The sequence below is a fragment of the Mytilus trossulus genome, unplaced genomic scaffold (genome assembly GCF_036588685.1).
Source record: "Mytilus trossulus isolate FHL-02 unplaced genomic scaffold, PNRI_Mtr1.1.1.hap1 h1tg000128l__unscaffolded, whole genome shotgun sequence".
Taxonomy (NCBI): domain Eukaryota; kingdom Metazoa; phylum Mollusca; class Bivalvia; order Mytilida; family Mytilidae; genus Mytilus; species Mytilus trossulus.
In genome coordinates, this window is record NW_026963301.1 from 3546854 (window position 1) to 3560323 (window position 13470).

Genomic DNA, 13470 nt, shown 5'->3' on the forward strand with positions numbered 1-13470 from the left:
CCGTTTTATTTATCATAAATGTGTGTTGTTTTTTTGTTCAAATCTAGGATAGGTATGGATTTTACAATGGAGGATATAAAGAAATACAAATTTCTTGAATTTTATTACGAAAGTATGAACAGAACAGAACTATGTGTATGTGTTTATTTGGCTAGGGTGAAGGTTTGTTAATAAAAAAAAAGATTGATGTTTTTTTGTTTATCCAAAAGGATAGTTTTATTATATAGTAATATCAGTGTTTACGTGCGTGCCTATTTTTTTTAATGAAGGATCGTCACAATATTTACCGTTAATTAAGTTATACGTATCAATCCGAACGGAATAGATATGTAAACACCAAACAGGGTGTACTGCTTAATTAAAGAGAGACGCTGATCTACGCTGGGCAGTACATAATGTAATTTTTTCTTCATATTTCCGATTGTACTGCGCTATCTAATTCACTAGTCAGGTGTTATGGTGAATTATTCATAATTCTTCGAATTTTTCATCATGTATATTATAATTATCATAAATAAATTGAATATTTTTGTACATAAAATTATGCAGTAAAAAAGCTGATAATCGTTTTACGTAGGGGGGGGCTTCACCCCCCCCCCCCCTGGACCTACTGGGGGCCTTAAGCGGCACCAGACCCCCTGCCGATTGGTGCCTACAGTTGGCTGAATACCCAGCTACGCCCCTGATCACATTACATAACTAAACTGGTAGGAGTCTTTAGCAAAACGTTGAAATTGTATGAAAAACAAATGATACATGTTTTGAATCAGTACCTATATGTTAATCATCTATTCATACAAAATTATAAAAACTACATACAGTGAAACATATTTTAAACGAATCTGTCCAGGACTTTAGATTATTTTCAGTTTTATCAGGTTCACAAATCATATTATTTGTAATGACAGGGCTTAATAACATGTTTGGTTTATACGGTTTTTCGGTTTAAGCAGGATTCCGTTGAGTCAGGTTTTACTGTATAATGATATCATACTGACCTTGTTTTCCGTTCGATCGATCCCAACCAAGAAGAAAACCTGAACCAGAATGATTGATATTGCAAGCTGTTTATGTACCCGTACTCTCTCTTTGTGCAAACTAAAATTGTACGGTGTTGTTTATTGAAGATGATAAACAAGTGAAACATATAAAATAAGGAAAAGCGAAATACAGATGATATACTGAAATATAATTATGATCATCATCTGCTTAACGTACACTGGTATTAAAATATCATATTCATTTCAGGACGAAAACATTAAACTGTGGTACTGTGGATTCATTATTATTCGTTGGATAGCAAATTTCGTGGATTTAGTGGATACAGTAAAAACCACAAATTTAAACGTCCAACGAATAACAAATTTGCTGTATGATGATATGCAGCTATTTGAAAAGACACGATATCAAATATCCACGAAAGTTCAAGTTTTCCCTTAATTCCACTAAGATTGGTACCCACGAAAATAAATAATTGCACAGTATCAAAAAGATTTATGTTGCTACCTAACATCCTTAGTCGGAGTGAACAGTGTGATAATCAACATGCACAAATAACACCCTGCCTACAGTATTAATCTGACTCCGGATCGTTCATTCTGTTAACTAACTCCGAGATGTCGACTGGTTATCAGAGAAGCAACAAAAACCATATTGCAAGTCATTTGTCCGGCCGGATCAGGGATGTAACCTATGAGACGATCTCCTTTACTAGAGACAAGCACTCTAGAAACGTTTACAGACAACACAAACTGAAATATTCTTTGACATGATCAATTCAAAGTACTGTGATGTATTGCATATACATCATTACATGTAAATATAGTAAATATATTCGATACGACGAAAATGGTTGAGCAAAATAAGCTGTACCACTGGTTTATGTCTTCTTTTCATACTTTATATATATTTGTTTAGGGGCCAGCTGAAGAAGTCTCCGGGTGCGGAAATTTCTCGTCACATTGAAGACCTGTTGGTGACCGTCTGATATTGTTATTTCTATGGTCAGGTTGTTGTCTCTTTGATACATTTCCCATTTCCATTTCCATTCTCAATTTTATTTGTTATTTTTAACCAATCAACAATTATACAATACACACGGAGTGTTATTTGCTAAACAATATATTCGTACCTGAAAAACTGGAATACAATAACTGTAATGACACAGGCTAAAACAGACATTACACCTCCAATATATGATATATAAGTCAGTATGGTATAATCTGTATAGTCAATCTGATCCTACAAATAAACAACTAAATGTTGAATATTGTGTTGTGTAACAGGCACATAAAATAATCCAGACAAAAATCAAAGTGTGTTTTTTTAGAAAGCAATAACAAACTGTTCCTTGTAATAATGAAAATCTTAGTTATGATAATCGCTATTTATAAAGTCCCCTAATTTAAAAAAAAAAACCAATGTATTTTTTTGGGGGCAAATACTATTATTTTTGTTTTTGTTGTTGGTTTTGGTAAAACAAATGCTTACCTGTATTTCAAAAACATCCATTAGAACAGCAAAGTTAGTCAAGTGTGTGCATTTACAAGCAATATGCGTTTCGTTGGATAACGCTGTGTCCAGTTTACATCCGTCACTTGTCCAAATATTTCCACCACTTTTAATATAAATATAGAGTTTAATTAATATATAAATAATTACTATAACCTTCACACTTTTTATAACGCCATATATGCAACTAACATTCACATAATTCTCTGACCGGAAACGCAACAAAAGAGAAAAAACTGCCGTCGTTTGCTTTTTGTTTTTGTCAATTTCCTCTAACAGTTAAAACAGTGATAATTACATGAATGTATATTTAATTTGCTGCTCATTATATAAGAACTTATTAAATTCAATAGTTATTAAAGGTACCTGAATGATAATTTAATACGCGAGAAAAACAATGTACGTAAATTAAGATTAAACAAAATAGAATATACTTTTCTAGTAAGTTAATAACGTCTTGATATTTAAAAACATATCTTTAATGTTAACAGCAACAGATATTCGACAGCCCTTTGACGTACCTTGAGGACATGTTCAAAAATACACATTTTTCCTTTAAATCAACTATTGTTGAATTTTTCTAAAGAGAAAAGAAATATAAATGTACTTCAATATCAATTAATTTATAACACTGGATATATTCAAATATTGCTAGAATTAAATGTATAATTTCTAGAATATTTGCAGATAGAATAACTATATCATGTATATATCGAACACATTTCAATACAATTATTTTAAACGTTAATCTGTTTTGTAAATATGACTATTTTTCACAAAAGCAGAAGAAAACTAGTCCAATTTTAGATGACTCAATGTATAGGTAGTGTAAGATAATTTAAATAGTAAAAGTGACTTTATATTCGTTCCAAAAAAGGACTAAATGAATCAAACTGCAACAGTTTCAACACAGTGACTGCATGTTCACATATCTAGTTTTACAATAACTTTGTTTTAATATCTCTACTATTAACTTACATGCATTTCTTGCAAATAGTTTTCATATACTAATTAAATAAAATCTGATAACAAATTAACGCAACATTTTGTCAAAGCATCTAGTGATGTTAACCTTTCAAATACACATTATTTATTTTATATATTTTCTAAACACATGAGATGATGTCTCCAATTTCAATCTGTTAGTTTGCACTTCATTTTCGCAAATAAAGACCTTATTGTAAACTGTTATTTGTCATTTTTTACCATGACGTTGTTAATATAATTCGCGACATATGAGTTTGAATGTGCATTTTGGTATCATTCGACTCTCTTTCTGTGATCACAATCCTTTCGATATTAAATTCATATTTCTTGTTCTGGTAGTTATTTTATATTCACCATGAAAAAACGTTGAAGACATTACAAAATTATGTCTATGAGCTGATAAATAAAACAACGTCAGCCAATAAGAAGACGCGTTACATCCAAAATTAAATTATTCACCTTTATTTCCACCATAATAGTTACAGGTTTTGCCAAATGTTGGAACACATCTGGGTTTACATTTAGTACACTACTGGATATGATATCAGATATGATATATGGGCTATTTCTGTAATGATAAGTTATAAGAAAAAGTAAGATAACAAAAAATACTGAGCTCCGAGAAAAAATCTAAACGTAAAGTCCCTAATCAAATGGAAAAATCAAATGATAAAACACCATCAAACGAATGGACAACAACTGTCATATTCCTGACTTGGTTAAGGCATTCTCAACAGTAGAAGAAAACCAGGTTTTATAGCGCTACTTGATTTGGTGGTTGTCACAAATTAAATGTAAGAAATTTAATGTGTATTGTCTTCACAGCTGTTTCATATCTTGATTTTAACCACGATATTGAAAATAAAGGACGATTTTAGCCTTAAACTATGACAAACTAAATGATTTCCAAGTTCCAATTCACAGCAATAACATACGCTCTGCTCCATCAGTACAACGGTTTATATAAATCGTTGGCAGGGATATGCTACTTTTTCAAAAACTAATCCAGGTATGATTGAAAACGACTGAAATTTTTGATACACCAGCTTTAAGGAGACATTGATGAGCCAACACGATATGTTTCTGTCTCAACTTTAAAGTAAAATAACCAAAAATACTGAACTCCGATAAAACAAATTTAAAACAGAAAGTCCCTAATCAAATGAAAAAACACATCAAACGAATGGACAACAACTGTCATATTCCTGCCTTGGTACAGGCATTTTAAGGTGTAAAAATGGTAGATTGAACCAGGTTTTATAGCACTAAACCTCTCACCTGTATGACAGCAATCTCAAATCTTTTCAATTATATGTTAAGTCCATATGACATATGATCTAGATCCTTATATACTAGTCAGATCCTTACATACTAGAATAGTTGTCAAATCTATTATGTACACATCGGGTCCTATTTCCGGTTGTGACAATTTTACTGCGAATGGATTCGCAAGCGTAGCAGAAGATGTTCATCTTTTTGTCTCAATCCAGTCTTTCACATTGGGGAGTTCATGCTATCTTCACAGTTTATGTGTGTTAACTTGATTTGTCTTCTAAATCGATTTATTGCATGAAGGTATATGCTTACCCTTTTGGAGCACCTGAATTCTCCCCCAGTTTCGGGGGGGGGGGGGGGGGGGGGGGTTCGTGTTGCTTAGTCTTTAATTTTCTATGTTGTGTCTTCTCTACTATTTTTTGTCTGTTTGTCTTTTTAGTTTAAGCCATGACGTTGTCAGTTTATTTTCGATCTATTAGTTTGACTGTCCCTCTGGTATCTTTTGACCCTCTTTTAGGTATCGATAAACCAAAATTATCGCAACATAACTTTTCCTCACGACCTGGGGTAGAGTGTATTTTTATCCGAAATATTTAAAAGTTACCATGCACTTTTTTTCGAACATTTCAGTAACATTTATATAACTTAAATATACATGTTAAAAATGAAAATTTATAGTAGTTTCAAACATGCCATATTTTCCGTAGGAATATCTTAAATTATACTTATTGCAAAATGTATCATAATTCATATCACCTTCATTTTTATTCAAACTAAAATTATCAATTGTAGATAAAATATTATAAGGTATATCAATAGATTCACAGTTATAATCCATATTAAGATTATCTCAAGTTAACAAACATTAAATGTTACCCTTTAGTATCATCAAGTGATTTCAAATCTTTTGCATCTAAGACCCCAGCAATTGAAGAATACTTCGCTGTAAATACTTGTATGTAGTGATCTTAAAAATGAAAAAAACAAATGTTGATAAAATCAAATCAGGATACTTTGGATTCATTTATTTTCATGGGTACCAATTTTCGTGGATAAAGGTAAACTTGTATGTTCGTGGATATTTAATTTCATGGTTTTGCTTAGGTCTGCATACAAGCCTTGATAAAATTTGTCATTCGTTTACCTGTACCCACAAAATATACGAAAATTGGTATCCAACAAATATTAATGAATCCGCAGTAAGTAACAACAGTTATGTACAACGTTTTAGTTAAAAAAAAAGTGACTTAATCGCTTTAGGATAAGATCCAAACAATCTTCATTGATTTTAAAAGAATTTGCTATTGAATTTAATGGCAGGGAAATATTCTTTACTGTTGAAATTATCATATTTACAATTATATCTCACGACTGTTGCCCTAGCGAGGATTTGCTTATCAATTCAGAGCACCTGTGATCTAAACATGTCTTTGTTGATGTTCGTGTAACTCAGATTTTAGTTTTATATGTTGTGTTTTATGTTATGTCAAGTTTTTTTATTCGTTAATTTCCGTTTTTTTAAAGATAGCATTGTCAATTTGTTTTCACCTTATGATAGAAAAAAGGAGATGTGGCATTAGTGTCTCCATCCAAGTCACAATGTGTAACAAGTCCAGATTTATGGGTTAAAGTACGGCTTCATGATTTCACTAATAATATGTTCATCCTTTCGGTCAAATGATTCAAAATCCGTTTAACTCATACCGATTTAACGTCATCAGATGGCAAAACACACAGAAGAAAAATCTAAACTGAGAACAGGATCATTACAAGCAAACAAAGACAGATATTTCGAGGCTGTAAACGGTTTGAAAACAACGGCTAGCGCTGACATAAATGATCAATGATATTTTTTTAAATCAGGAAAGGTGCGATGAATTGAAGAAAGATGTTTTTTCTTCTCCTTTTGAAAACATTGTAGCCTTGATGTTCTCAAGATTATTTCTTTATTTCTGAATTCAAAAGTTTTGAAGTAAAATAATCAAACGCAGACAAACTGATGGTCATAATCTTTTTCATTCACTTTATTTTTAATGTTGTGAGATTGTTACTCTCGTATAAAGTGGTATTGAAATGAAAGAGGACAACATTAAGACAATAAAGAACACAAGATATAGAAGGGCTAAAATAAAGGACTTAAATAATCTTTGTCAAAAGGAAACAATAAAACCCCAATTTAATCAAAGATAAATCTAAAATTTAGATGTAAATAATGTTGCTTCGTAAATGTAAATGGCTCTAATGAAACCCCAGCTTACAACCAGATATGAATAATGGTGCTTCTTTAATGTAGGAAGTTCTAAAGGAAGCTTGAACTAGATATTAATACTGGGGATGCTGATGTTAGAGGTTTTAAGAGAAAGTCGGCTTACGGCCAGATTTAAACACTGGTGCTTTGTGACTTTAAAAGATCGTACGAAATACAGCTTATTACCATATATATACTGGTGCTCCATGTAATAGGAGCACCAGTATATAATTAACAAAATCGTATTTACCTGGTGAGTTTTTCACAGCTGCTTCAAATACTGATGATGTTAAAGTGACTGCATTAGATTCATTGTTTCCTAAAGGAATTATAGTATAATCCTCGCAGATTGCTAAGCGTTCGTGAAACGAAATATGAAATTCTGCAAAAGATTAATACTGTTAAGCAACTTTACTTCTTGTCGGTCATCATAATTATGTTTAGAAGATGTTATGTTTACATTGTAATGTTATGATACGTAACGTATCTTTAAACTGTTTTGTCAATGTTGAGAATATTTTTTTTTCCTGTGCTTTCACCATGTAAGCTTTTGAGCAACTTCAAATAAACTTTGTACAAATATAACAGCAATAAGTTTTTTTTATTTCTATGTTTTAACTTATGAATTCATTGTTATATATTTATTGTAAATAATATTTTACTCTTGTTTGTATATATAGTAAGAAGCCATTGGTTTAAGACATTGTATTCCACGGTTTAGATTTTTCACTTGACAAGTGTTCATGGATGTTTAGTCTCAAACTTGAACGCCTGAAAGTGGATATTTACTATTAAGATGACGATCTATTAATTACGTGCTATTTATTGTGTTTAAATAGTGTCGATAATTTCATAATTCAAGTTGAATTAATTCTATTCTATAAATTTGTCTACAAACCTAGATTTTTCGATTTAACATTCATTGTTTCCTTTGCTGTATATTTACTTATCTCCCGTCGGTGTCTGTTCATATATTTTGACTTTTTCTCAGCCAGGTTTGCAGATAACAGTTCAACACTTGACAGAATTGACAGCATATTTGTCTGAACAAAGTTCTATGAAACAAGAAACAAACTATAGGTTATCTTATTGAAATACAAGTATCGCAATAACAAGTTACAGATTATACACTTTCCCAGAACGTTTCTTATTTATATTTTCCCGTCTGCTTTTCATCATAATGGACTGTCTTTGTTTTTTGAATAATTTTGAGGTATAGTTTATATAAAGCTTATTTTTTTATATGATTATGAAGTCTTCGCTGTTATTCAAGACTTAAACATCAATTGTAACCAACATTAATTTATCAAAGCGAATATTATAACCCGTGAGTATGGCTTTCATTAATCTCGTGATACCAAACAAACGATAACGGGAAGGCAATTTAAAGACAAAAAAACGTTTACAAAATTACGTCATTTAATAACAAATGAGACATGTTTACAGAATCATTTGTTTGAGGAGATCACGCAATGCAAATACAACACATTTGATTACTTTCATGATCAATGAAAAATTTAATTGAGTCCTTCATACTTTCAACCTCGTTCTTTTTCGTATGTATTGGTGAGTCTTTTGTTGACGAAACGAGCATCGGCGTACAAAAATATCAATAATGGAATCAATTACGAGTTTAATGAAATTGTCCCGATTCTAACTTTCTGTTAACGTATATCAATCATCAGATTACTCTAAACTACATACCGGTGAGGTATATGTCCATACAGGCAACAATGAAGGATCTACAATGTTGCCCACAGCATCTCCATATCCCTATCAAAGGTATAATAAACAACTTAATTAGATTGTTGAAACTGTGTTACGTTTTAATCTATTCAAAAGTAACATATTTTGTATTTGTAGATTACCTCAGCCGTATTTGGCACAACTTTTTCGAATTTTGGATCCTCAATACTCTTCAACTTTGTATTTGTTTTGCTTTATAAATATTTTGATATGAGCGTCACTGATGAGTCTTATGTAGACGAAACGCGCGTCTGGCATACTAAATTATAATCCTGGTACCTTTGATAATTTTTGTAGCCAATCATGGCCATGTTATAACGGTACAATCGGTTTTTAACAGTTACTGCGATGCACAGAGTAATTCTTTCTTCGAACATCTAAATTTACAATTTTCTGAACATATTCTAAAAAATTGTTTAAACACGCGTTAATTTCTTTCATAAGTTATGTAAGGAAAACACATATGACGTTGTTTTGTTGATGAAAAAATTGTCACATGCATGATCTAACTTTAAAAAAATGAGTGTTGACTTGTAGATGTCTTGTTAAAATTTTGAAGTTGTTTTACGCTTGGTAGAATATAAAAACTACTTTTAGTTCCAGTGATGCATATAAATAACAATGTGAGTATAAATAAAACTGAGCACCATACAGAAAAACTAAAACCTGAGCTTCACCAACTCTATAAACTGTGTGTCATATGTTCGAGGTTTTTTTGTACATTGATTTGTAATAAAAACTCTGGTCATGTGTTTTGTTTTTTTCTAGTTTATGTGATTTGTTTAACATCTGAAACTGACAATACGTTTTATTTCTGCTCGTGGTCGAAGTCTTTACTTTGACCTTTATTTGCTGACATCACCTTTGTATCAATTGATTGATGGCTGGTTCATTGAAAATCATACCACTTCTACATATATTCGATGATGAAAAAAGGTTTGACCGCACAAAGTAATACATCAAGTATCATAATGCACTCTTATGCATAAAGAACGTCAACATAATCTCGCATACACAATTTTTCGGAAGACTTTGTATTATTTTTGTAAAGATTGAAGTTATTCTTGTGCAGTTGTAATTTCCTGTTTTCATTCTTTTGATATTTATTGTTATTTTGCAGACAAAACCGATACATTTTTAAAACATAAGTAAAATAATCTGAACATATCTACTGATACCTGCGCTATAGATGAGAGAATTGATGATGATGCACTAGTATTTCTGACCATGTCAGCTAGGTCTTTGACTGTGGTTGTTACAGTGGAAAGATCACCTGGATAAAGTTTCGATGAAGATGACGTGGCTGCTGTAAGCCTTTGTGTTAAGTTTGTTAAAGTGTTGTGGTCAATCATTTCTTGGTTATAAATATCCTTTGTCTACAATATATGTGACCTAGATATTTTCAACAGCAAACCTAAATGTGTTATACTGTCTATTTTGTTTTGTAAAACGACATTTCTAATGTTCTTTTGTTCATTATTTTGACTACAGCACATGTTGTTTAGTTTCTGTATATAAAAAAGAAGATGTGGTATGATTGCCAATGAGACAACTATCCACAAAAGACCAAACTGACACAAAAATTAACAACTATAGGTCACCGAACGGCCTCAACAATGTGCAAAACCCATACTGCATAGTCACCCATCACAGACCCCAATAAGATAATGTAAAACAATTCAAACGAGAAAACTAACGGCCTTATTTATGTAAACAAATGAACGAAAACAAATATGTAACACATAAACAAACGACAACCACTGAATTTACAGGCTCCTGACTTGGCACATACATTAATAATGTGGCGGGGTTAAACATGTGCTTGTTTGACAATAACAAATTTGTCTTTCAATTGTTTTTCTAAGATTAGTCTTCTATTACTAGATTGTAAAAATCGGTTTCCGAAAACATTAGTCATAGAAATTGATATCACATATTATAAAACAAGCAAATATATAACGTTGGTATCCAATATGTCTGCTTTATGTAAATTTAAATCCTGAGTTAAACACAATAATTATTGTTTTAATTTTTTTTCATGAGCTTATTTTCGAAACAGTCGACTGCATTCCATATCTTGCAGTCCATCAATCCAATTAAAGTTGCATTATTGAAGAGGTGTTATAGCAAGTGTATAATTCATAAACGTATGCATGTTGAAAAATACGATTCGGCGATTCAGAATTTTATTCATCCTGGGTAATAATTTCTACAATTTATACCAATACGTCGTGATTGGTTAAACTTGTCATAAACAATAGAAATTTAACCAATGATGTGACGTTATTTTCATTTTTGGGTACGAACAATGAAATTACCCATGATTCTTTAGATTCTAAAAACGGCGAACTACAAATCAGTCTTAATCAATTACATCAATAGGTGTTTAACGTGTATATTGTTATTGAGGAAAATACTTTTCAAAATTTATTCGTGTTACTGTTGTTGTACACATTTATATTTGAATTAGTTTATTCATGTATTTATCGATATTTTAATCTAGTTTACCTTATCAGCTATCAATTTGATTTCACGACTGACACAATTTATGAAATCTGGTTTTTCCCATTGACCACCGTATGTTGTTATATTAGAGCTTCTGCAAAATCTTGTAGCATTTCCTTAAATACAAAAACAAATAGTAAATAAATGTGAATTTTAATTCATAATTCTTTTGAACGATTCCCTAAATTTAACAAATCAGTTATAAAATCAAACTTGAGACAATAATGGAGATCTAGCGATCAGTAAATATATACCAAATCTTCAGAAATTTCCGTTTATTTGTTGTCAATATTAACTAAATATAACGTTTATTTATAAAACTTGAAGAAAAAAGCTGTTTCAATTAATCATGTTCGCAGCCAAAATAATTTTTCAACAAAATATTGACGGGAAGGGATTGTCTTTTTTATTAAACTAAACGAAAATGGCTTCAAATGTGTTCTACAGTATTTCATCATTTACCCTACCAGATGATTTCATTATTAACATATTCTATACCTGTGTATTCATGCGGGCAGGAAACTGTTGCATAGGATGACACTCGTGTATCTGGCCACAAAAAAGAATCCTTGGAAAATGAAACTTGTTTAATTTCTCTTTCACAGTGTTCCTGGTCTGCGAATATAGACATATATTAAAGACAAATGAGTTTGCATAGTTTACTACTAAAATATGAATCGTTTTGTTGAAAAAAACAACAATAAAAAGCCCATCAGCAAATTATTATTTGGGCATTTTAATATAAATACAACTTAACCAAGTTATAAGGTATCTTTTAGTATGATGGAATAATCAAGAGAAAAGAAAAAAGGGCAATCAATGTATTCAGTAATGATATCATACCAATTGTAGTGAACATATTAAATATCATACATATTGCGGACAAATCACAAAAATATTCATTATAGTTCTATAATGGCCGATATGGACTTTCCTCCTAGTCCGATTTCAGAAACCTTCCATAAGAAATATATTTATTAAATGAACCTAACTATAATTTGAATGTGCCTTACCTATTTTGTCACAACGTTCGCCTTTCCATCCGTCTTCACATATACATTTATATGTATTGACATGTTTTTCATGTGTTCCATAGTTACAAAGGTGATATTCCTCTAAAAAGAAACATTGTTTTTATGCTTTACAACAATTGATTGCTGATTGACAAGATACACAATTGCTTGGTATACAAAAGCTTGAACAAGCCTGTAATTCAATTGTTATCGTTTATTTAAGTGTGAAATATTTGTTTTTTGTAGATTTTATTTTGTAGATACACTAAGCCGGTTTTTTTTCTCGTTTTAAATTTCGGGGCATTTTATTGCTGACTATGCAGTATATGCTTTGCTCATTAATGAAGGTCGTACGGTTAACAATATGTTTCTGTGTCATTTTGGTATTTTGGAGAGTGTTGTCTCATTGGCAATCATATCACATCTTCTTTTTATTTATATAAAAGATTTAAGGTAAGACAACTCAAATTTAAAATAACTGATTATATAATGTCCAGTTTAACCGCTGTTTGAAATACAAAAATGTGGGGTAAATGTCAATGATACATGTCTCTACAAGAAACCAAAATGCCATTGACATTAACAACTTTATGTCACTGTACGCTGTAGGTATAGAATTTATTATAAATTAAGGAATGTATCTCCCTCATGCAAAGCTCTGATTCCTTTCATTGATTTGTCTATAATTTTTGGACCTTTTGGATAATAGCTCTTCATTTTTTATATAAGCTTTGGATTTCAAATATTTTGACCACGAGCATCACTGAAGAGACATGTATTGTCGAAATGCGCATCTGGTGCAAGAAAATTGGTACCGTTAATTTTATTAGCATGTACATCACATTTTGTATAAAAAAATGTGATGTTGTTTTTTTTCATTTTTATTAGTTTTTGTGTAACATAATAATTAATATCACACTGTGTATAACCGTACCATGTTCCCTGATTTCTATACTTTTACAGGCTCGATGTGGTCGGCAGGAAATTGTCAGTTTTGGCGTTAGAAATTCATCCAGATATAATCCATTAACAAAATCATCTAGACTTAATTTTCGTGACTTGGAATTCAGTTCCTCTTTTAGCTGAAACAATAATTATACACAATGTTGTAAAGATGACAAAGTTATTGCACAGATGCATAATATAACTAATAACAGTTCCATTTTATTTGTTTGTTTTTCTTTT

The 13470-nt window shown here is 31.0% G+C and overlaps 1 protein-coding gene across 1 annotated transcript in view; it reads right to left on the reverse strand.

The window, feature by feature from the left end:
* The window catches only part of LOC134700233 (uncharacterized), a 43139-nt gene that overhangs the window by 8053 nt on the left and 21616 nt on the right, over positions 1 to 13470 (reverse strand). Inside the window, exons 13-26 of the mRNA XM_063561593.1 lie at positions 13220 to 13367; positions 12286 to 12387; positions 11771 to 11887; positions 11276 to 11388; positions 9946 to 10143; positions 8726 to 8794; positions 7920 to 8076; positions 7272 to 7403; positions 5650 to 5740; positions 3958 to 4066; positions 3033 to 3091; positions 2491 to 2617; positions 2132 to 2241; positions 999 to 1098 (exon numbers count right to left, since the gene is read on the reverse strand). Of these exons, the coding sequence (XP_063417663.1) occupies positions 999 to 1098; positions 2132 to 2241; positions 2491 to 2617; positions 3033 to 3091; positions 3958 to 4066; positions 5650 to 5740; positions 7272 to 7403; positions 7920 to 8076; positions 8726 to 8794; positions 9946 to 10143; positions 11276 to 11388; positions 11771 to 11887; positions 12286 to 12387; positions 13220 to 13367 (1632 nt within the window). The remainder of the gene's footprint in view (positions 1 to 998; positions 1099 to 2131; positions 2242 to 2490; positions 2618 to 3032; positions 3092 to 3957; positions 4067 to 5649; positions 5741 to 7271; positions 7404 to 7919; positions 8077 to 8725; positions 8795 to 9945; positions 10144 to 11275; positions 11389 to 11770; positions 11888 to 12285; positions 12388 to 13219; positions 13368 to 13470) is intronic.